Source organism: Sorghum bicolor, chromosome 8 (assembly GCF_000003195.3).
Source record: "Sorghum bicolor cultivar BTx623 chromosome 8, Sorghum_bicolor_NCBIv3, whole genome shotgun sequence".
Lineage (NCBI taxonomy): Eukaryota > Viridiplantae > Streptophyta > Magnoliopsida > Poales > Poaceae > Sorghum > Sorghum bicolor.
The window spans coordinates 1,219,232-1,244,867 of record NC_012877.2 but is presented as its reverse complement, the minus strand read 5'-3'; the positions used below and the strand labels follow the sequence as shown (position 1 = coordinate 1,244,867).

The window sequence follows — 25,636 nt, the reverse complement described above, 5'->3', positions numbered from 1 at the left end:
ATGGAGAAGCCAGGAATCGAAGGAAGCATGTGGATAAACTAATTTGGTAGTAATTCCTTCCTGAACATATTATACGGACTCACGTGAGTTGCAGTTACAGATACAGCAAGGATGACAAGCTTCCTATAAAACCCCTGCGCTTCCATACTGTCATTACATCAGCTGAGCTACTTACAACATTCGTATCAAACTACAACTTACATAACATAACCCATGTACAAAGCAGCATGACACCTTTCCAAAACAGCAAAAAAAAAAAAAAAAAGATTCCGGCTACTGAGTTTCCCTTGAACTATCCCCACCAGAAAGCAACCAGCGAAGATACTCCTCTCCATCATCCAACGAGGAAGCCTCACCAGGGATGGTAACCCTCTTGCGTGTCAACGTTTCCACTGTCAACGCTTTCCTCTTCCGTCCACCTCTTGGACGGGCGCGCAACTGCTCATCTATCTCCTCAAAGTCTCCCTGCATGAAGCAACTTGTCATCCACAAGTTCACATGGTTTGATCACAAAACAAATGCAAACAATATGCTTCAGTTAAAGATACACACAAATCAGGAGCTGATAGTTTGATCTAATAGGCCATAAACACAAATTTGGGATTAATATACGTCAGGTACCACAACTCACTTCAATGTATACATGAGCACCGGATTTCTCATGGTTGTCCCTGACATGCTTGTAGGTGAACGCCTTGCCACATCCGGCGATTTGGCACTTGAAAGGTTTCAGCTGGTCATGGCATGCCTTCACATGCTTGGTCAAATTTGATTTCTGCAATAGAAAACAGGAACATGCTTGGTTTAACAACTCATTGGAAAATATCACTAGGCGAATTTGAATATCTATATTCTATCAATCTTGCTTACATTGGAAAAGGAGTGTTCACAACCCTCAAAAGTGCATTTCATCCTTTCACCAGAGGGGGCCTTGTCATGGGATTGCAGATGCCGCTTGATGTTCTTCTTCAGGTGCTTTTCTCCACATATCTCACACTGAACATACTGATGGCAAGATTGGCTATGAGCCCTCAGATATTCAACATTTGTAAACATCTTCATGCAGCCTGGTTCACCACACAATACCTCCACATAGTCCAATTTAACTGCGAGGAAAAAAATCTAAAATTTTGAGATCCCATACGCTGGACAAGGGAAAACACGTAAATGAACATGATGCAAATAGCAATGAATAAGCTGCGGTTATTAATTTTCTAATTATCTGGTAATGCTAACCTACCATGGGATTCCTCATGTTTCTTCAGCTTTGATGAATACCTAAAAACCTTGTTACAGCCCTCCTCCCTACAAATAAACTGCTGGTTGCTCTTACTAGCATTTTCATCCTCATGGATTTCCTTAACATGCCGTTGCATATTTGCCTTCATACTGAATCTCCTATCACAACCATCCACGGTGCAACTAAACAATTTGCCCTCATGTTTAAGCATGTGTCGGTTCAAGTGATCCTTCCTTTTATAGCTGAAGGGGCAGTCTTCAATTGGGCACATAAAGAGTCTCTACAGTCAAACAAGAATATGTTTTAAGAGCAAAACATTTATTATAATGATGTTTGTTTAAAATTGTGCTAGATGCTTCAAATAATAACCAATCGATTATCAGAACTCAAAAATTATAAACACTGTACGGATCATGACCAAGACCTACAGAGGTAAAAACCATTTATGTAATAATTAATCAAATGTGCCATCTTGTTAAAAGTGACTTTTAGGAGAAATGTTATGACACATGATGGAAGATCTGTTTCAACAAAAAGGTAAAAGCATATACTTTTGAACTACAAAACTATAACAAAGGAAAGAAAAACTAAATGTCAATGCTTTACAAGAAACTATAACAAGTTATTTCCATTGAGTACATCTGCTCTTGCACAATGACAACATACAGATACAGGACTATTGTCACCATAGCGAGCTGAGAACCAATGAAGAATGGCCATAGCTTTCTGAGACGACATTTCGATATTGGATCCTAAAGCATCTTCTGAAAGCTCCCATAAGGAAGCCTGTGATGACATGGCAGATTGGAGGATATTTCCATCCTTATCTCCAAAAGATCCATAACCCATATATAATCCTTACAGCATTATAACAAGTTTAGCACTTCGATTCACCATACTTTTTACATTGCAAAATGACATGGTTTAGGACTATTGTCACCATAGCGAGCTGAGAACCAATGAAGGGGCCTAGCTTTCTGAGATGACATTTTGATATTGGATCCTCAAGCATTATATCAAAGCTCCCATAAGGAAGCCCATGGAGACATGGCAGAATAAAGGGAGGATATTTTCAGCCCTATCTCCAGGATCCATACCCATCTAATCCTGACAGCGCTAAAGAAAACTAGAGGTAAAGGAACTTATAAAGTGAAGCCCAAGCTTTCTGAAATATTTTGATGTTTGATCACCATATTGGCACAACTAAAGGCCCCAAAGTCAGAAGCCCAAAGAAATAGAGAACAGAAAACTCCAAAATTCACTGAATCACTGAATTGCCCCATGCAAGAAGGCACAATACAAATTAGCGCTAAAAACAATCATGTATTTCATGAAATGCAGAATTTAGATGTGCATCGTGATAAAATAGGGAACTTTGTACAAGGACAAACCTACTCAGAGAGCGTGACTGAGGCAATCTTGTTGAAGCTTCACAGGAGGTCATCCCAACCTGTTACTAGTTCAGACAAGAGTAAAAAAATGCCTCGTCGCATTTTGGAGTTCTTTAAATGGGATCCAATGCTTCACGCTGTTAACTATCTATGCCCTGCAAAACAACCGCATTTAGCAAATCATATATGGAGGAAATCCAGCCTCATAAGTCATGAATGAAAATCATATGTTAAAATCATGTCTGTATACTTTAAAACTGATATGTAACACATCTAGGTGGCAGTGCCAATAAAATAAAAAGAGCCAGCTCATGCTAAATTCGAGATGATGAATACCAACCTCATGTGAGTGACCTTGCATGTGCTGCTTCAGATGAGCTGGTTTCTGGAAACAAGAGCCACACTCTTGGCACCTATGTTCCTCCTCGTGAACAATCTTTTCCCCATTTGAGTTGTATATTTCTGATTTATCCAGTTCATCCTGCAGATAAATTTTGGGAAAACATTAGAGATTCAATGCCAAAACAACAATAATACAAAGGCAGACATCAAAAGGTAAATGATGATAGATGGCTCATAGCTATGTAATCAAACAAGACTAATGCATCTATATATCACAAAATGCTTATACCTTATGATGTGCAACCATGTGAGCTTGAATGAGGCATTTCTTTGACCTGACAACAGTGCAAAATTCACATTTGTAACGCCTTATATCTCTATAACCCTTCTGTCCAACACTTGCATCTCCATCAACATCAACTACAGAACACATCTGACAATGAGCAAATCACAGTTAATTTTTTTGTCATGGATAATCATGTATCATAGGGACAGACCATTTCCAGATTTGTATATTAGAATACAATGCAATAAAAAAGATAAAAAAAGAATGATTAAATTCTTGCTATTTAGAAGAAATTTCTATGTAATCCAGCACTTGGATTATAAAACCTTTAGGCCTTGTTTGGATGTTGTCAGATTCACTTCAATCCATGTGTGTTGGTGTGGATTGGAGTGGAATTTAGTTCAAGTTCCACTCCAATCCACCTCAATACATGTGGATTGGTGTGAATCCGACTACATCCAAACAAAGCTTTAGTAAGTTTGTATAACTTCCTGACTGGTGAAAGTAAAACCAACCTCAACATATATCTAATCATTTCTTGGCACCAACTTACAGCAGTGAATTTCTACACTATAATCTTGATCTAGAGACACTGGGGGATAAAAGAAGACCAATAAGACATAAATTACAATGAGATCATCAGATTTGATTTAGGCACTAAAAGGCTATTTTGTTGGAAGACTCATGCGAATCAATCATGCAACAAATGGGCAGTATATGATTCTATGGTTTCTTCATCAACAAAGATGGGTGAACCATGCTGTTCCCAAGAGGATGATATGAGATGTGTCTTGAGCTGCCTAGACATGTATTCCAAGGTTTCATAAATTTCCCTTCGGGCATCATGTGTCTTGTCCTCTACCAAGAATTCATGGACAGCACCGTCAATTTCTATCCAACTACACCCTGGTTTTTTGAAGATCTTAAGACTCAACATTTGCTGCCTCATCTCTCGAGCTTCTCTCCATTTATTTGATGATGCATACATGTTCCAAAGAAGCACATAAACCCCATCATCCCCAGGTTCTCTCTTTACAATTTCCTTTCCAGCAATCTCAGCTAGTCTATTATTGCCACGAACTAGACATGCACTAAGAAGTGACCTCCAAATAACAATATCAGGCTCCACATTCATATCTGCTATTAGAGCTTCTGCTTCCTCTAGTAGTCCTCCCCGTCCTAACAGATCAATCATGCAACCATAGTGCTCAAGCAGGGGATCAATTTTGTATAGTTGACGCATTCTATCAAACAACTCTATACCTTCTTCTATCAAGCCAGAATGGCTGCATGCTGACAAAACAGAAACAAAGGTTACACTGTTAGGAACTACCCCAGCTCTAAGCATATCCTGAAAGAGCTCAAGAGCTTTCTTCCCATCTCCCTGGACAGTACAACAAGAGATCATAGTTGTCCATGTAAAAGAATCCTTTGACTGAACTTCTTGGAACACAGAGAATGCCATCTCAATGTGCCCACTCTTTGCATACATATCCATCAGAGCATTGCTAACAATTATATTCAAACTGGCATTACATTTGCTTCCATATCCATGAATGACACGACCTAGATCCAGAGCACCAATGTCAGCACAAGCTGAGAGTACACCTACGATTGTGACATGAGTAGGGCGATGGCCTTCCAGTACCATCCTACCAAAAAGCTCTAGAGCCCGTACAGGCTGCCTGCCCTGTACATGACCAGTGATCAGTGCTGTCCAAGCAACTACACTCCTCACAGGAACCTGATCAAAGAATGACAATGCCGAATCCACACCAGCACACTTGATATAACCATGCAGCATGCTACCCCAGGTGACCTCATCTTTCAGAGACATTCTATCAAACACCTTCACCGCAGACTCAAACTTCCCGCACTGGCTATACATATCGATCAATGCATTGCCAACAACCACCTCACCATCCAATCCAAGCCGGAAAATAAGGCCATGCACTGCCCTACCGACCACTTGATCACCAGCACCACTAGAGGCAGACAGGGCGCCAACAACCGCGAAGCCATCAGGGCGGTGGCCAGCGGCAACAACACGAGCGAACAAGGATATAGCTTCGCGCTGGTTGTCTAACTGGAGGTGGAGGGACATGAGGCTAGTGAAGGAGATAAGGTCAGGGTTGGGGATCTCATCAAACAGCTTGCGGGCATCAGCTACACGGCCGAAATCAGCATAGCAGCGGAAGATTTTGCAGGAAACGGATTGTTGGTGGGGGTGGAGACCATGGGCAATGGCCAGGGCATGGATCCTCTGGAGCTCTCTTAGCTTTTTGCACTGGGCAAGAAGGTGGTGGCAAACGCTTCTATTCATGTATCTTCCCCTCGAGGCAACGAAATCTGTGGAGGTTTGCGTCCCTTGATGCCTCGAATGTTGACACCTGGAATTAGAGCTGGAATTACTGGGAAAACAGCAACAGCTACAAAGCGACCTAGTGGGCTAGTAATAAAGACTACACGCAGCTTGTTCATTCATCGTTGTTTTGCTTCACAAATCAATTCTAATTGGCGGCCGAGTAACTCAGGTTCAAGGTTTGGGAGGCCGGTTTCGGCCATCAGGGACGGAAGAGAGGGGGTGTGCATAGGCATACCTTGAGGGTGCTCGTCGCCGGCGAAGGGCCTGACGAAGACTTGCGGACGCCGGGAACAGGGCTCGCCGTCGCAGCTCGGGCACAACCGCGCAAAGGCTCGCCGGTGCCGTCGCCGCCCGCTAGGGATGGGGCTCGCGGCCGTGCGGCGTGCGTCCCAGCGGGCGTGCCGCGAGCGCCGAGCGGGGACGCGCCGATGGGGGAGGGTCGTGCGGCTAGGGAGCTGGGGGAAGAAGAGCGATGGCCGTGCAGTGTGCGCCGCCGCACCCGTGTGGTCTGAGCGAGGGCGTGCGGCTGCGGGAGTGGTGGATGCTGAGGTGTGAGGTGCTTGGCTTTTAAATACCTAGGGTTCCACCATGCGTTGGGCTGCTGCTTGGTGGGCTGAAACTGATGTTGGGCCATTAATTTCGGGGGCCCGTGGGGCGTACTAGCTTTGGGTGACCGGGAGCATCAGCCACAAACTTGACCTATTTCACTATTTGATTTGTCATTGACATGGCACATGCATGATGCTGCTTAGACAGCTTAGAGCATCTTCATCGGATTGAGAAAACCCATCTTTCTCTATGACCAGTGATAAAGAGCATTTAGTAAAAAAATCATAGCTCCACGGATCCCTTTTTCCAATATTTTTTTCTCGATCTACCACACTATCGTCTCACTGAAGAGATATAGGAGACAGAAGCACCTCCAGAGCTCGGGCGAGCAACGATGCTCCACGCAACCAGAGCGGGTATGAGAGAGCCAAATAGAGAAAGAGAAGGGAGAAAAAAGAATACTCATACTAATTGACAAGTGGAACCATTTAATAAAAGGGATGAAATTTTTGTTCAATCTGTGGCAAATTTTGTGGAAAAGGGGGAAGGGGATCTAGTGGAGATGCATGCTCTTAGTTCTATCTATCATATATTGCCATGAAAATAGTCGATCTAGGCATTGGGGGCTTTCCCTAATGCGTAACTTGCTGCCTTAGCGATGTATTCCTTCAAAGATGGCTAACAATTTATTTGTATTCTTGTAAGACTCTTTGTTTAGTGATATACACCACATTAATTCATAATATAAGTTGTTGATATGTAGTTACCCTATGAATAGAAATATGTAGGAGAGCACGGTATACATAAAAAAGAAGATAATTGTCCTTTATTTGTAGGCAAGGGTTGTAGCCACGAGCACTTGATTTTAGTACCCTGAACACACACACACTTTGCTTATAGGTATTGCTCCCTGATTGATGTTACAAACTTACAATCAAGCTGCATGATTTTCAAATGGTATCAATGTTTGAATTCACATCCTATGCAAGTGACTAAATCAATTCATGCACACTTTTAGGGAAGTGTGATTTTATGGCTTGTGGTTTGACATTAACATGCCTTCAAATCTACCTTATGTGGTCATTTTAGTCGATAGAGTTAGATGACCATGGGAGGAGATGAAGATTCACATCATGGATGTGAACTGGTCATAGATCAGTTAGTGGGTGAAACTATGTTCACCCAAGTTTAGTAGTAAGCAACGTCCACGTCGACAACAAGACGCTTGTGGTGACTTCATGAATCTCAAGATCTGTCAGCTCAATCATTCGGAGGTGCTCATAGAGGTGAATGTGTGTGACTGTTGTGTAGCGTCTATATTGTAAAGATGACATACATGGAAGAGAGCCACACTCTTATGCCTTGTGCTCTTAAGTTCTAGAAAAATGGTAATAAACTTCCACATAAACACATTTACTACTAACACCCCTTTTTTATATGGTTTGCCTTTTTTGAGCTAGATGACAAAGGGGAGATGTGGTGGTCAACAAAGCTTTCCGTTTTTGAGAATTTTGGATGAAAAAAATACAAGGTTGCCCCTTCAGGATAAAAAATACCTAATGTTCTGGATCACTCATGCTCATGAATATCATGCTCGTCTTTGTATATTTCTATATATTATTAAAATATATCAAACCACCGTACCTCTATTCTATGTATACATAGCCACAACTAGCCATCTAGTATCATAGTATCTCTGCGCTCCCCAACTATCTCATCTAGGTAATAAGTTGATCCATAAAAAGAAAAGCTCACCAATCACGAAAGGCAGCGACAAAACATGCAATGATATAAATTTGATCAAAGGCCTTGTTAAGTTTTCGGATACTGTAGCACTTTCATTTGTACTTGACAATTTTTATTCAACCATGGACTAACTAGTCTCAAAAGATTCGTCTCACAAATTAAAAGCAAACTGTGCAATTAGTTATTTTTTTATCTATATTCAATGCTCTATGCATGTGCCAAAAATCGTTATGACGGGGAATCTAGAAAAAGTTATTGTGTGCCATAAAAAAACGAACAGATAAAACACACATAAATCTGTCAAATAAAAATAAATAGAACAACATCCCATAACGGGTTTCCTAAACCCACAACATCCATTAACGTCCAATGATGCTCATCTTTGGCACGCGTTCACTCGGATTGACACGCGGCCCTAGCAGCTGCTTCTTCTTTAGGCCTTGTTTAGTTCGTAAAAATTTTCAAAATTCTTCGTCACATCGAATATTTGGTCATATGCATGGAGTATTAAATATAGACGAAAATAAAAACTAACTGCACAGTTTATCTGTAATTTGTGAGATGAATCTTTTAAGCCTAATTACTCCGTGATTGGACAATGTTTGTCAAATAAAAACAAAATACTACAGTAGCCAAAAGTAAAAATTTTTGCGAACTAAACAAGGCCTATCTATAAATGGTTTTGTAGGTACATTGTTTTATTTTAGATAGAAGCATACATTTCAACGACTGTAGAAACAAGTCCACCGTTCCATTCCATGCTGCTCGGATTCCTCTCCCCGTACAAGCCTACAGATCGATCCAAGTGTTCGTCTCCCAGTTTCCAAGAAAGATTGCTTCAGCGTCGGTTACACAGCACTTAAAAAGTCCCAGCAGCTACAAAGTCCCCCTTTTGAGTCTCATGTCAGCGTCCTCTGATGATCTCATCACTCAGTTCAGGAGAGTCCCCTGTCTCTGCCTGGACCTTCAGCTTATGTGTTTCCCATCATGCATGAGTATGACATTATAACGGAAATATAAGGGTGTGGTATAGGTCTTCTTTAGTTCGCGAAATGTTTTTGGCTTTAACTACTGTAGCATTTGTGTTTCTATTTGATAATTATTGTTTAATCATAGACTAACTAGACTCAAAAGATTTATCTTGCAAATTACAGACAATCTGTATTTAATATTCCATACATGCTTCTAAAGATTTAATATGACGAGGCCATAGTATCTCCGGGTTTGAAGCTACTTGGTCAACAATTGAAGCAGAGTGTACGTAAAGCGTAAAGGCTCTCCATGACTCTCCACTCTCCATCCATCCCGTGCAGCTTCAGCTTCAACAAGCCATCGAATCTCAGTCTGACTTCTCTCTCAATGACACACACCCACTGCGCTTAAAATGTCAACGCGCCAAGCACATCTCCACTGCGCTTAAAGCTCCACGCAGCTCGCGTCGTTCGCGTGCCCTACCCAACCCAACAGTCAGCACAGCCATCTATCGCCATGGGCGCCGGCGACGACGACACCAAGCCCGCTTCCATGGAGGTGACCTCCTCCTCCTCCTCCTCTTCCTCGCCGTCGCCGCCATCGGTGCTGCGTTCCGTGCTGCTGTCGTACGCGTACGTGGGGATCTGGATGAGCCTGAGCTTCGCGGTGATCGTCTACAACAAGTACATCCTGGACCCCAAGCTCTACAACTGGCCGTTCCCGATCACGCTCACCATGATCCACATGGCCTTCTGCGCGTCGCTCGCCTTCTTCCTCGTCCGCGTCCTCCGCGTCGTCGACGTCCCGTCGTCGTCGTCGTCCATGACGCGCCGCCTCTACGTCTCCTCCGTGCTCCCCATCGGCGCGCTGTACGCGCTCTCCCTCTGCTTCTCAAACTCCGCCTACATCTACCTCTCCGTCTCCTTCATCCAGATGCTCAAGGCGCTCATGCCCGTCGCCGTCTACTCCCTCGCCGTCGCGCTCCGCACCGACGCCTTCCGCCGCGCCACGCTGCTCAACATGCTCGCCATCTCCGCGGGCGTCGCCGTCGCCGCCTACGGCGAGGCGCGCTTCGACGCGTTCGGCGTCACGCTCCAGCTGCTCGCCGTCGCCGCCGAGGCCACCCGCCTCGTCCTCATCCAGATCCTCCTCACCTCACGGGGAGTGTCGCTCAACCCCATCACCTCGCTCTACTACGTCGCGCCATGCTGCCTCGCGTTCCTCACCGTCCCATGGTACGCCGTCGAGCTGCCTCGGCTGCGCGCCGCCGCCGCCGGCGCGGGGCTCGTCACAAGCCCCGACGTCGTGTTCGTCTTCGGGACCAACTCGGTCGTCGCCTTCGCGCTCAACCTCGCCGTGTTCCTGCTGGTGGGCAAGACGTCCGCGCTCACCATGAACGTCGCCGGCGTCGTCAAGGACTGGCTGCTCATCGCCTTCTCGTGGACGGTCATCAAGGACACCGTCACCGCCGTCAACCTCGCCGGCTACGGCATCGCCTTCCTCGGCGTCGCTTACTACAACCACGCCAAGCTGCAGGCGCTCAAGACCAAGGAGGCCGAGAGGAAGGCGGCGGCGACGTCAGCGACCAGGCCGGACGATGACGCCGAGGCAGGCGCGCGGCTGCTGCTGCGGCCGGACAACAAGGACGCCGGCGGTGATCACAAAAACTGATGCACGTAGTCTATGAGTATTGGATATGTTTTACGGAGTTGTACGTTTGTTCGTCTTTTCGGTATAGGATTTTCTTCAAACTTAACTCATGATCAGATGATTTGATGCCGTTATTACGATTTCGAATTCTTCAATCAATAATACAGGAAATGCAAAGGATAAAGTTTTGTACCGTGCTCCCTTTTTTATGACGTACGATTCCTGGTGAAAATGCTGGCAACAATTCAGTTCAATTCAATTGAAGCTAGTCACAAGCTACAAAATCTTGTGGTTTACTCAAAGTGACACAAGGGAAAAGAGGAAACAAAAAGATGTGTCGTTAGGTTCACTCAAATTTCTTTATCTTCAATTAAAGCTCTAGGCCAAGAAGAGTACGGTCCAAGTCCAACAATGGCCTAACAAAATAACTAATGTATCATGCACGGAGTTGAAATGTGTCCATTGTTTTTATCTGCCATTATTTATTAGTTTAGGTGGCAGCACGGGCTCTGCCAATAATTGATCAACTAATTACACTAGTATATTGCCCGTGCTAACGCTACGGTGACATTTTAGACATGTAAATTTAAAAATTAAGACAATACACAATATTTATTTTGGCAGTCTTCTATAGGATGAGATAGATATAAGATCCAAGCTGAAGAGGATTTATAGAGTGGTTATATTGGTGGATCCATAGAACATTGGTCTGTTGTGCATGAATTGGCCATCAGATCATCTAAAATGAGATGTGTTCACATTCACTAAGCTAACTACCATAGGAATGTCATCTTATAGATGACACGTATTTTGGATGGGCAGTTAGCTTTTGCACTTTATATGTAATACACAAACATAAAGAAAATTAGAAATGTCACCTGAGTTCTGCATAACCACTTTGTGTCAGCTCTGAAGATGAAAATTCACCTGAGAAGTGAAACATAAAGTCAGAAAATCCATATTCCAATACTCCATTGCTCACGTCAATTACAAAAAAAGGATATCTGAAAATAACATATTTGGTAGAATCATTCTCATATAATGATTGGATTCTCAGTCTATAGACCAAACAAGGGAAACGTCAGAGGATGACCAAATTCAGTTTTGTAGGAATAGCATCATAGAGCCAACCAAGAAATTTCTCTAAAAGTGATTGTACTTTCTTTACAAAACAAGTCATAAATTTACATTGTGTCTTTCATGCAGCAAATCTTTTTGCTTTATTGATTTGGTAAAAAAGATTAATATTTCTATATTGTTATTATAAGACCAATTGGTGCATATGTTTATACAAAAGATTAAAAGAGAAAAAAATATAATTGAGAGATACACCTAACACATTATTATACATATTTGTTTTCAATATATATTGGCATGGAATAGGAATGTGATACCTGACGAAGGTACTCAAAAAACTGTTGTGAAAGGGAGTTTGAGAAGAAGATATTCATCGATTGCCTGTGATAGTGAATACAAGATAGCCATATATATGGTTCAATATCAATCCAGGTGCTTCACAGGAGAAGAAAGTACATGGGTTTACACCTCGACCTGGGTCATGTCCCCGAGCTTCCTTGCGTTCAGACCTCCAAGAGGCCGAACTTGTGGACAGTAGCCACCAGACAACAGTGATGTTACTGCAATAAATAAAATTAAATCCTACAAGGACTATATCGATGATCTATATGTGATGTCTGTGCTTGCATGCATGGCAACACCGATTGGTGCATTTTATTTTACAACCCATCATTGCAGCGGCTCTATATAGATGGAAAGGGCGATGGTGGTGACCACGACTGCTAGCGATGGAAGTGCTATTTCGCCCGGCACGCACGCGTCAATCACGGTGCCTGTAGCGCGCGGTCACGGCACAGGGGGGCGGGGATTCATGCAAATGGGTTTCCTTGTGCGAGGCAGATGGTAGTGGGCCGAAGATGACCATACACGTAATCCTGATCGTTGAATTTGTGTGAGTAATGAGAGAGAAGGTTGAAAGACAATCTCGGTGGTTGATTTCTATGTGGTTATTTTTCTGGGTGTATTTTTTGGGTGAGTGGAGGAGGGTCATCTCAGCGGGGGAGGTTATATGGTGTGGACTTAGCAATGTTTATGATGGTGTATTAGCAGGGTAGATAGATAGATAGATATATGCATGAAACATTAAATATAGACGAAAACAAAAACTAATTACACAGTTTAGCTGTAAATCACGAGATGAATCTTTTGATCCTAGTTAGTCCATGATTGGATAATATTTGTCACAAACAAATGAAAGTGCTACAGTACAGAAAACTTTTTACTTTTCGGAACTAAACAAGGCCTAGGCTCTAATGGTGTCAAACCACAGGTGTGAAAAGTCAAAAATACCCTTAGATGTAAATAGCCATTAATTTTTTAAGCATCTTAATGACTTTAAATGGAATAACTCAAAACTAAAAAGTTGTAGATCTCATCGGGATCTATAATTTTCATATAAAAATTATCTTCATTCAATATTGCAAAAAAGATATGTTTTTTCTAAGATATATATTAACCATATCAAAACATATATTTTTTGAGAAACTAAATGAAAATAATTTTTATATGAAAATTGTAGATCTCGACGAGATCTACAGCTTTCTTATTTTGAGTTTTTTATTTGAAGTCGTTAAGATACTAAAAAAAATATCTAAGGGTATTTTTGACTTTTCACACCCACGGTTTGACACCGTTAGAGCTTAATCTACAGTGGCCTGGAGGGCAAAAAAATAACAGTGACGCTGAGATCCATTGAACTTTTTCAATGACTTACAAGGAATCACGATCTTTTATATTGGCTCACACACAATTCTCTCAATAACAAAAGAAACGGCTGCATAATTTATTGAAGCTAAACATTAACTATATGCTAATGCTACTTATCAATAAGGTTGAATATCCGTGCTTGACTGCTTGTAGATTCTAAAAATTCGTGCTTGAATAACCTGAGATATGAACAATATTTGGATTAATAGTTCTTTTTTCTAGTACTAAGAGTAAGGCTAATAATACAACCGGTTGTCAGCTGTAAGGTTCATTTGCAGCTTTCTTGCAGCCCATTTATATAGTGGTTAAATACATGACCCACTTGTCTTTTTCACAAATTTCTTTGATTCTTGTGCCTGAGCCGATTGTAAGCTTACAACCCGCTTTTATTCTCTCTCTTCTCCACTCTTCTCCACCTTAACATTTAGCCGGTTTACAGCTTATACTATTATAGTTGCTCTAACACGTAAAGACTTCAGGTCAACTCTACAGTAAACATGTTCATTTATTTAGTGAATTATTTCTACTCTCTTAATTTTAAATTGTAAATCGTTTTCCTATTTTTGATACATAGTTTATTAGTTTTATTCACATCCATCTAGATATATATACTCACTATTATCTAGATACATAATAAAAGTTATATATATAGAAAAATAAAAAACTTGTAATTTAGGATGGAGCTGAAAGAGTTTTCTTCACTTATGATGCCGTTGTACGTTTAAAAAATAATCTTGATATATGTTTGATGTAGGAAGGAAGGGGATTGATTCCGGTTCGTGTGGGCGTGTGGGCTTCTTGATGGTCTAAATTAATAAGAAAATCAGATCCAGCAACTCCATATAAGTATCATCAATCTATATCTATATCTATATCTATATCTATATCTATATCTATATCTATATCTATATCTATATCTATATCTATACCTAATACTAAAGAGGCAAAATTTCAGCCTCAAATTTGGTCTGGAAATTTTTTCGTCTGTCCACTCTAATCCAGTCCCAGTCCGTCTCATACGTTTGTACCAGATTCCAGACCGAGTCCAGAACGAAATCACATACAAATCATGTACCATATACTAGATTTCAGATAGAGTCCAAAACAAAATCACATACAAATCAAGTACCATATATCCAATAGCAACAACTCCGCGAGAGGATCCCTGGAAAATCTGCTGACTAGAGCTAGAACGCGCACCTAGAGCCGAAAAAACCAGCTTCACTCAGCTCCTTCTTGTCCCCATGGGCCCAGCTTGTGCCTTTGGTTTGGTTTGCTTGGGTATCGCACTGATTCGGGGATGGGATGCGGCGGCACGGGGGAGGAAGAGGGGTGAGGGCCGCTGATTTGGGGAGGAGAAGGGTGAGGGCACATCGAAGCGTGGAGCTGGAGGCAAGAACTGGAGGTAGAAGAAACGGAACGAGATCCTCTGCAGTCGGGGGCAGCAACTGCTCCCTACAGTTAGAGGCATCCACGCCGTTCATCGAAATCAAACGGCCACTGACTCGCAGCGTTTTTTGCCCCTGAGTCTACCGCAGCGTTTTTTTTTTGCCCGTGAGTCTTCTGAGTACTGCTGCCTTGTTTAGTTTCCAAGAAATTTTATAAAAAATTTCAGATTTTTTATTATATTAAATCTGACGATATACTCCCTCCGTCCCAAAATAAGTGTCGCTTGCCCTTTCCAAGAAATAAGTTTAACTAAATATATAATAAAAAATATTAATATTTATAGTACATAATTAGTATCATTGGAAAGATCTTTAATTCTAGCTTTTTAACAAGTTTATTTAGAGATAAAAATATTGCACGTATTTTTCACAAATCGAGTCAAACTTGTAATACGAAAACCTAAAACGACACTCTTTTTGGGACGGAGAGAGTATATATGAAGCATTAAATATAGATTTAAAAATAATTAATTACATAGTTTGTTTATAATTTGCGAGATAAATTTTTTGAGTCTAGTTAAGGTTCCGTTCGCTTGTCTTATAAGCCGTACTTTTTGTCACTCAACAATGTTTTTTCTCTCACAATAAATCAGCGAACATTACTCTCAGCCATGGCTTTTCAGATAAGCTATACATGACTGAATAATATTTGTCAAATACAAACGAAAGTGTTACAGTGTCCAATCAATATACAAACTTTGTAAATTACAGACATACTGTGCAATTAATATTTCATACATATATTCAAAGATTTAATATAATAAAAAATCTTAAAAAAAATTGAGATTTTGAAGCGAACTAAACAAAGCCGCAAACAAAGCGTTGGGAGTCAATTGCCGTTCGATACTCCTGACTGCAGGGAGCAGTCGCTGCCCCTAACTGCAGAGGATCTCGTTCCAGAAGAAACGCCTAGAGCGGGACGATACAGATAAGAGCAGCTCGAGAGGAGGAGTATGGTTCGCTTTCACCACTGCAGTGCAGGCACCGAACCAAGCAAAGCAATTATTGGAAGCGGCTCATCTTCTCGGGCCTTGTTTAGTTGGTAAAATTTTGGATTTTTGGGTACTGTAGCATTTCGTTTTTATTTGACAAACATTGTCCAATCACGGAGTAACTAGGCTCAAAAGATTCATCTCACAAATTGAGAATAAGCTGTGTAATTAGTTTTTATTTTCATCTATATTTAATGCTTCATACATACGACTAAAGATTCGATGTGACGGAAAATCTTGAAAATTTTTGCGAAGCCTCGGTTGGAACCAAGCCAATAAAAAATTGATTGAGTGGAGTTACTGCCGTCCTTTGTGCAGTAGGTCTGGACAAGAAACAGTATCCTACCGCATTCTTCACTCTTTTCTATTTCGCGGTGGCCCCCACCAACACTGTTGTAGCGCTTGAGCCATCCGCAGCAGGATCGAACTAGACACCGAGCAAGATGGAAATAGTATGGAGAAAAAAATACAAGGAAAAAAAGGCGTGCAGTTGTTTGGATAATTAAGGATGAAAAAAGATAAAAGGTAAAAGAGAAAAAAGGGCAATACAGATATTTCATCATTTTGATAAGATAGGAGAAGCTGTTTTGCTAAACGTTTTTTCAATGAGACAAACTGAAACCATAAAAAACTGCTCCATGATAAAATATAGAATTGAAGCTATTTTAGTCGGAGCCAGAGCCCTGCCGAATAAGCCGTAGGGCTTAAATCAACTTCTCAATGGTTTTGTTCGTGAACAGGAGAAGCTTGGTCATCCAATGTAGATCGGCGACCGAGGAAGCTTGCGGCTCAGGTACGACTACAGGTGTTGAAGACCCAAATAGGCTTTTCCAGCCCATATCAGGTTACGTTTCTAACTATTCTGTCTGCCTTTAGCTAGACAAGGCTTTCGTTTTTATATATTTTTCAATTAGCTCTCATTTTTCTAAAAAAAGTAGCTATCATTTTAACTATGCACTGTTTAAATTTTAAGTATATTATCATGAATTAGGTTGATCTTAATTTTCACGTAAAAACAAATAGAGACCATAAGAGAGATTATATGTTGTTGGTCACGTGAAAGCGTTACAAGACTAAGAAGAAACAAGAATTGAGAGAGGAACATGAAAGAGCGGTGATGTGATCAAGCCTTATGATGCTAAGCTTTGGTAAAAAAATATTATTAGTTATATAGATATACTATACTAATAATGTTTTAGCTCCAACTCTTCTACGTGACTCAAATCTATGACTCGTGCTTATATACGTTAGAGCAATTCACGTCAACGATGCTCTTATCCAAAATGTATTAAGAACTTGCTTTTTAAATTGTTAAACTGCCCTTGCATCTTTGTATTGCGAATCCTTTTTTAATCTCAAACTGCCGTCACATCTTATACATCTTGTACGTGATATGATATGAACTTAATAACTCGTTCTCCTACAAGTTATGAAAACTCACATCTAGCCAAAATATAGAATCTAATTTTAAAACATATTAAATCTCGTTGCAACTCACGAAAACAAGTAATATTAACATATTAAAAAGAGAGAAAGAGAATTAATAGTGCATACCCTGCCTTATCCACTCATAGAAGGGAACAGCTAAGGCATGGGACCTAGAGAGATGAAGGCAAACAAAGATAATACTACTAAGCTGCATGATTATTTTTTATGATTATTGCCTAAAATAATGAATTAACTAAATAATGATATTATAATAATGTTGAAATTGTTGTGAATACTAGCTTATAAAAGTGACATGGATCCACAATGAATCTTGATAGAACTATATACCTTTTACATTAAAATCAATTCAATAATTTATGATTATATTATGACTTAAGTGGTTTTATATATAATAATAGATTTATAAAACTAAGTTTCACTCTCATTGCAACGCACGGGCATTTTTACTAGTTAAAATAAATAATCATAATAAAGACACATGGGCTGAGATAGTGAGATGTATGTCTGTTGGGCAAACAGCATGCAAGCCCCACGTATTTGGGCTGCCAGCCCTGTATGTAATAGCAACCGTTATTTGGGCGAGCGATCCAGCCCATGTCTATCTACTGTCCTGCTGTGTGGTCTTCCATTTGTCTACCCGAACCAATGCATGCCTAATATTTAGCTGTAAAAAGAAAACTTAATATTTTATCTTTGATCTATCTTATACATATCTTCTCCATTTCCCGTACTGGTTCTTCTGGTGGCCGACTAATGGTTTAGCGTTTAGGACAACATTGATGTGCTGCTAGGCCTTGTTTAGATCACACTGAAATACAAAAAGTTTTCAAGATTCCCTGTCACATCGAATCTTACGGCACATGAATGAAGTATTAAATATAGACAAAAACAAAAACTAATCACACAGTTTAACTGTAAATCACAATATGAATCTTTTGAGCCTAATTAGTCCATGATTGGATAATATTTGTCAAATAAAAACGAAAATGCTACAGTACCGAAATTCGAAATCTTTTTGGAACTAAACAAGACCCTAATATATTTTGTCACGCTGTGCCTCCTGACGTGACAAAAAAAATTTCAATTGTGAGTATTAGTGACAGAATTTGAAAGGGCATGGGTGTCCAAAAACTTGTTTCTTGTAGTACTGACTTTTTCGTGCATCTATAAATAACACACGATAAATAAATATGTTAACGACACCAATGCAAAACATTAATAAAGACAGATACCATGCAATTAGTCGGTCAGTCAAAAAAAATGAAAGAAAAGAAAAGGTTACGCCACCTGCTCCAACATAACAAAATGAGTCGTAATACATATAACTGGTCAAGCCAATTATATAACAAGAAGCAACGTTAAGAAATTTGGTGCCGTTTGGTTGTAGAAAAGCAACGTAAGTGCAAATGGACCGGCCGGTTCCACTACTGAATCCTTGACTATAAATTTTGTTTAATTCAGTCGCTGGGCGTTGCAGGGCACAAGCACAAATGATTACCACCTAGGGTTAGGTGTAATTAATTAATCGACACGTTGAAGGCCCGTATCTATTCCCGCGTCATCCGATTACCTGGTTCGTGGAACAAACAACGTACAACAAACGCAGTCAATTAGCGGTGTGAGATATTCTCAAAAAGGAAATAGTGGTGTGATTGGATCACGTCACAAAATAAGCCAACCAAATAGCACCCTAGAGGCGTCGCTCTCCCTCGAGGGCGACCGGCTCCATCCGCCGCCGCCGTAGGCTCCATCCCAACGCGTTCTCGGTCCGGCTGCCGCCCGAGCTCGACGCCGGGATTCCGACGGAAGGCAAGGACGGCGGCGGCTCGGCCCTCTGCATCCCTTCCCTCCTTCTCGCGAAGCCTCTGTGGTGTTCCGACGTTGACTCAGAGAAGATGGCTGGCGACGTTTGTCCGGTGTTGGGTGTGGGCGGATCCGGCTCCCCCATGCCCGGATCTATCGTCCACATGTGCAGGCAACCCCTATCTCCTCCTCTTCTGTCACTTCATGTTCCTCTTCTCCGGCTCCGGCGAGGTTGGGGCGGCCGCAACCTCAAGCGCTCGGTGGCCATGGCGATGTGTGGCAGCCATCGCGCACGACGGAGGGCTTATCTGGAGACGAGTTGAGCCTGTCAAGCCTAGGGACGGTGGTGCGCGCCTCGTCATGGTGGCGGCGCAACCTGGCCGAATCCGGCTCCCCCGCGCCCGAATTTTGCCGTCCCTCCCTCTCCCCCTCCCCCTCCCCCGATGCCTTGGGGCGGCGGTGGGGGTGGCGGTGGCTCCGGCCCCAGCTACCTCCCTCCATTCTTCTACACCCCCCGGCGGATCCCTCCTCTTCTACATCGACAAGGACGACCTCGAACGACCGAGGACGGATTAGGGCCTCCTGGGTCTCGATCTATCTGCTGCTCATTGGTCATCAGCGAGGTGGCAGACTCTGGGCTACACTGACTCCTTTTGGGTGGTCCTGCAGCGTCGCGGGGCACGCGGTTCGGCCGCAGGCGTGCCAGCAGTGGGGCAGTGTGCCCTTCGCGTTTGCGTGCAGGGGCCAACTGCGGCACGTTTGCGAGGTTTGGGCGCGGGCTTGCTGGCGGGGGGGCTTCGTGTTCGTGAGCGCCTCACAACGCAGTTTGGTCAACGCGACGGCGTCGACCTCGGCAACTTCATGGGTGATAGCGTGCTGGTGGTGCCGGTGCGCGCCTCCCATCTCACGGGCGAGTCCGGCAATGGCTCCGTGCGGTGTGGCGGTGATCGGCTCCTCCCCTCGTCCGGACGGTTGCTTGTCGGTGCGCGCCTCCCTCCATCGCGGGCGAGTCCTGGTGTGGCTCCGTGCGGTGTGGCGGCGACCGACACGTTTGGGGATCTTTGTTGGCGCGCGCCTCCCACCGCCGTGGGCGAGTCCGGGCGCGGCTCCGTGTGGTGTGGCGGCGGCCGACACCCCCCTCTGTTCAGGCGAGAACCCTTTTTGTGTGCCTCCCCTCGTCGCGGGCGAGTCCGGAATGGCTCCGCGTTGAGCGGAGGCAGTCGACGTTTGCCGGTGCGCTCCTACCACCATCGCGGGCGAGTCTGAAAGGCTCCGCATGGTGTGGCGGCGGCCGGCTACCACCTCAGTCGCGGGTGGGTCTTTGGAGGCTTTGGCAACGGCTCCGGGCGAAAGCTCAGCTCAAACTTTTTGAGCCAGGGACGAGATTCTCCTTTTTGAAGGCGTCACTGAAGAGCCTTGCAACTACTTCTCATCGGCACATGGCTCGGGAGAAATCCTTGCCAAGCTCCGGCTTGCATAACGATGATTACGTTACGGCGTCATTCACCCCCCTAGAGGCATCGTCGAAGAGCTCATATGTCGTGATTAGTAGTCTCCGTGTCCTGCTATTGTTTCCTTGTGTATCTGTGGCTCTGCCACTTTTCGCCCTGGCACTAGGGCGTTCGGTGTTGTTGTTGTTGTTGTTGTTGTTGTTTTTCCTCCTCAAAACTTCTGTAAATATGCCTTTTTGGGCCCTTTTTGAATATATTCAGGTGGGAGTAATCCCTCCGTTGAAAATTCAAAAAAAAGCACCTTAGATCATCAATAGAATCGATTTAAGCCAGGTTGTTACAACGCTTACTCCCTGAATGAATTTATAAGGCCAGTCTCAATGGGAGTTTCATTTGAATTTTATTTGTATTAAATAGGTTGCCACATAGGCTTTTTTGATGACATGGCAGTGTATTTAAGAAGAGAGAGAAGAAATGAGTTTCATCTAGATGGAACTCTCTTGGCACGGTTACCAACTCTCTATGAGTCTTGAAATTAAATGCCTATGAAACTATGAAATGAAACTCTCCATTGAGAGTGAGTTTTTCATCCAAGGTTCATTTCATTTCACATGACATGGCAGTCTTGGAAACAACGCCATGAAACTCTCCACTGAGACTGGCCTAAAGGGACTTTCACACGGAAGCAGGTCCTATAAGAATTTGTATTAGTGCATCTGGATGCAGCTAATGAAGAAAAGTGATCATTTAGGGGCATAAAAGAGATTGGTCAAGTCTCACAGCAAATATAATGAATTGAAGCTAGTGTCTATGTAGAGCCCACGCAGCGGCTGCTTCGTTGAGCTTAAGAAAAATTTGGATCATCAGTAGAATCGAAGTAAGCAAGGGTTGTTACAACGCTTACTCCTAAATTTATAAAGGGATTTTAACAAGTGAGTAGGTCCTATAAGAGCATCTCTAATTGTTTGGAAAAATGACTTGCTATCCTTGTTTATTTGGAAAAAGATGAAAATTCCTTCTCCAACAAATTGGAATAGGACTTGCTAAAGTTTTCCAAGTTGGAAAACGCAAGGGTCTGCTAACTCCAATATGTTTCCAACATGAACACCTTCACCTTAGGCATTGAATTAGCTTTGTCGAGGGTATCAGTAAGGGGTACCCTCACCGATGCGCATTACGAGATTGTCCGTACGCAGGTCGAGGCCCTCGACTCGACGATCTGGCCTTACGTATGCGCTGCCACCGACGGTCGCAACCTCGAAGACGGAAATAGCGTCGAGCGAATCGATCAGGCGTCGAGCGCTGGCTACCGTCGAATATAGGACAGGCTCACGCGAACCGGGAGGCGTCGAGCGCAAGGACGCCGCCCGCCGCCTGATGCGCGCACGCGAGCCGGGGCATTAAATGCGCCGGACGCTCCTCCACCTAACACATAGGTCACGGGAGGCTTGATAGGGAACAGGCATCCGTCCCATCGCTCTTTTTGCAGCCTTCCCACCGAACGACCCAAGGCATGTCACGACGCGGGAAACAAGGATGGGACATCTAATCGGGACCCCCTCGAGACATTCAAGGTCAGCGCTCTGGATACCACCACGATACACGGCGTCCGAACCTCGACCAAACAGGATTCCTTCCTAAGGACGAGTGGAACGTCGACTGGTGACACCACAACCACCCTGTCGGATCTGCCGCCATACCGTACAGGCGTGCGACCGATGAACCAACACAAAACGGCGCGCAGAGCAGAATGCAGGGGCACGCGTAATCATCACCAGGCTATCAAGACGGGACGGCTCGAGGCCATGCCGGTACGGAAGCCTCGAGTAGGTCAGCGCTCCATGCCGCTATTCTAACACCTATACATGTACCCTGGGTCTCTCCTTGGAACTATAAAAGGAGGGACTCAGGAATAGAACGAAGGAGACCACGAAATACTACACTCATACGTAGTAAGGGTGCTCACATTTCATACCACGCTTGTATTCACCCCTGTACAAGCACTTAGGTGCAAGATAATACAAACTCCTCCCCCCCGCTGGACGTAGGGCCTTCTCTTGCCCGAACCAGGATAAATCCCTGTGTTTCCTTGCATCACCATCTGGGAAAGGGAGCACGCACACAAATTCACTCGTTGGTGTGACCACCCATGGGGAAAACGCCGACAGTTGGCGCGCCAGGTAGGGGTGCTGCGTGTTCTTTATCGACTTCCCACTCCTTTCCAGATGGCCACTCTCGCTTCGCCGATTCCGCGCTCCACGGTGATTTGGTTTGGGAGTCTTGAGTTCATGTCGACTAGCTCCGGCTATGACATGATCTTACTCTCAGTCAAAGGACCGGGAGGAGCCCGCGTCGCACCAGCTAGGTCAAGGGCCCCAAGACGCCCTCGCCACCACGCCTCCCCGCCCAAGAAGAGGCACGGACAGCACCACCGCCGCCCCTCTGCCTCATCACGACCGGCAACTTGTGCGGGGCAGGAGATGGGCCGCGAGCCGGCAACACCATGCGCCGGAACCGCAGACACGACGGCTCAACATCGCACGTCGACGGGCGGGAACGCGCCTCGCGCATCTTCCCCCACCGCTGTTAAGCTACTTCCACACGGGTTGTTTACTCCGAGAAGGGCACTGCCATTCAGGTTAGACAACACCGCGGCGTCGCTCGCTAGAGTAATATGCTCAAACACCCAGACGTACGTGGAGAGACCAATGGTCCTCCCACGTAACTCTGGAACACTACAGCCGACGTCAGGACTACCGGATCTCTCCCAAGTACGAGGCCTCCGCCGCCTAGGCCTCGGACGATACACGATCACCTCACTCAGGCAGCGGCTGCTAGAGGAAAGACGTGGATGTTTTTACGCCACCGAGCCGGACTCCGACTCCAAGACTGATAGCTACGACCCTACAAGGGAATGCTATCACATCGACGGGGCGGTAGAGACTACCGATGAGACGCGGGATGCTGCTGCGGGCGGTCGAGCCCCCGCACGAGAAGACCCCAGGACGCCTGGGAACGACGGACAACTCGACCCCCCTCCACAAGAAGACAAGGCTGCACAGCTAGCGCAGCTGCAAGAACTCAAGGCGAAGCTCGACGAAGACCGAGAGCGCCTCGACTTGCTTGAGCAAATCCTTGAGCAAGACTTGCCATACCCGCCGGGCGGAAGTGTTCGCAGACGTGCTCGAGAGGTACATCGACAAATCGTCGGTGACGCAGAGCCAGAGCAGCCCGTCAGCCGCTTCCCTCGAGCTGGCCAAAATGTAGTGGCGGCAACGATGCTGCTGCGCAACATGCCAGAACCATCGAACTCCCAGGCTCGACGCATTCGAGACGAGGTACAAACCTTGCTCCAAGTGGCGACAGTTCAACAAGCCAAAAGCTCAGCTTCTCGACGACGAGGGGCTGCCATTGAAAAGCGTGACGAGCCGCCTCAAAATGAAAAGGAGGTGTCAGTCCATCAACAGCCTCCACCTCGAGGTAGAAAGACCGCTCTTGTTCCCCCTGTCGACAATCAGCGTCAGCACGACGCACGACATGACATCAAAGAAAATCGACGCCGCCGCCACGGAGACGCGGAAGAGCGAGGTTACAACGCACATCGCGGTGGAAGGTATGACAGCGATGAGGACCGGGTGGCCCCCGAGCCACTAGGCCCACGGGTGTTCAGCAGGGCGATCCGCAGCACGCCCCTGCCCAGTCCATTCCGACCCCCGACCAGCATCGCGAAATACAATGGAGAGACCAAACCAGAATTATGGCTGGCTGATTTTAGGCTGGCCTGCCAGCTGGGTGGCGCTCGAGGGGATGATCCAGCCATCATCAGACAGCTACCTCTTTTTCTCTCCGACACCGCCCGTTGATGGCTCGAGGAACTTCCAGCAAATCAAATCCATGACTGGGTCGATTTGGTTAAAGTCTTCGAGGGAAATTTCAAAGGGACCTACATACGGCCCGGAAATTCGTGGGACCTCAGCAAGTGCAAGCAGAAGTCAGGAGAAACTCTTCGAGAGTATGCTCGACGCTTCTCGAAGCAGCGCACCGAGCTGCCGCACGTCCCCGATCATGACGTCATCCTGGCTTTCGCCTCTGGTACCACCAGTCGAGACTTGGTGCGGGAATTAGGCCGAAATCGCCCTCAGACTGTCGATGAGCTGATGGACGTAGTGGAGAACTACGCGGCCGGGGAAGAGGCAGTCGGCGCCTTCTTCAGCTGTGAAGGCGGGAAAGGCAAGCGACCTGCCGATGAAAATGGAACCCCCAGTCGAGGGCTCAAGAAGAACAAGAAGAAGCAGAAAGTGCGGCAGTACAAGCAGGAGAGCTTCGACGACGATCTCGTCGCCGCCGTGGAACGGAAGAAGCCTAGAGGCCCCCCAGACGGAGGAATTTTCGACAAGATGCTCGAAGAGCCATGCCCTTACCATAAGGGAAGCGCCAACCACAAGCTCAAAGACTGTCGAATGCTGAAAAAGCATTTCGACGGTCTAAGGTTAAAAAGGGATGAGCATGACGACTCGAAGAAGGAGAAAGGCAGAGACAAAGAGGGCAGCAAGGACGACGGTGGTTTCCCTGCCGTCCACGACTGCTACATGATCTATGGTGGGCCTTCGACGCAGTTAACCACGAGGCAGCGCAAAAGGGAACGCCGTGAGGTCTTCGCGGCAAGAATGGCGGTGCCCCAGTACCTCAACTGGTCGAGCACCCCCATTACCTTCGATCGAGAGGACCACCCCGACAGGGTAGTCGCCCCAGGCGTCTACCCGCTCGTCGTCGACCCTATCATCATCAACACCCGACTCTCCAAGGTGCTAATGGACGGAGGCAGCAGCCTCAACATCATCTATCTCGAGACCCTCGACCTCCTCGGCATCGAAAGGGGGCGGCTCCAGCCAAGCGCCGGCGGTTTCCATGGCGTCGTGCCAGGGAAAAAGGCGCTGCCGGTAGGTCGACAATACACACAATCAATAACAAAGACTCGAGCCATACACCACAACTCCAAGCAAGTTCACGCACAGAGTAGCAAGTAGCGCTCTGTCCACCACACAAAGTCGAGACTTGGGACTTAGCCCTCTCTCGCAACCCGCTTGTATACCCCTACCACAAGCACTCTTGGGTGCAAAGCAATACAGTCACCGACCTCACTGGACGTAGGGCATTCTTAGCCCGAA

At 45.0% G+C, this 25,636-nt stretch overlaps 2 protein-coding genes across 3 annotated transcripts; one reads left to right on the top strand and one right to left on the bottom strand.

Annotated features, from left to right (window-relative positions):
* Nucleotides 31-6,168, bottom strand: LOC8071417 (transcription factor IIIA). Of its 2 annotated transcripts, XM_021446316.1 has the most exons (7): nt 5,860-6,168; nt 3,263-3,406; nt 2,972-3,112; nt 1,241-1,520; nt 871-1,106; nt 632-775; nt 31-465 (listed from the first exon to the last, which is right to left on the bottom strand). In XM_021446316.1, exons 2-7 carry the CDS (start codon nt 3,404-3,406, stop codon nt 274-276), a joined length of 1,137 nt encoding a protein of 378 aa, XP_021301991.1. In that variant the 5' UTR covers nt 5,860-6,168; the 3' UTR covers nt 31-273. The 2 variants fall into 2 exon arrangements, with proteins under 2 accessions (XP_021301991.1, XP_002441722.2); XM_002441677.2 differs by lacking the exons at nt 31-465; nt 632-775; nt 871-1,106; ... (1 more) ...; nt 2,972-3,112; nt 3,263-3,406 and adding an exon at nt 3,776-5,649.
* On the top strand, nt 9,307-10,723 carry LOC8070365 (probable sugar phosphate/phosphate translocator At2g25520). Its single transcript, XM_002442651.2, has one exon. It carries the CDS (start codon nt 9,408-9,410, stop codon nt 10,560-10,562), a length of 1,155 nt encoding a protein of 384 aa, XP_002442696.1. The 5' UTR covers nt 9,307-9,407; the 3' UTR covers nt 10,563-10,723.

Excerpts from the sequence above, each read along its gene's own strand:
- LOC8070365 (XM_002442651.2), top strand. The coding sequence starts at position 9,408 with ATGGGCGCCGGCGACGACGACACCAAGCCCGCTTCCATGGAGGTGACC.
- LOC8071417 (XM_002441677.2), bottom strand. The coding sequence starts at position 5,582 with ATGAATAGAAGCGTTTGCCACCACCTTCTTGCCCAGTGCAAAAAGCTA.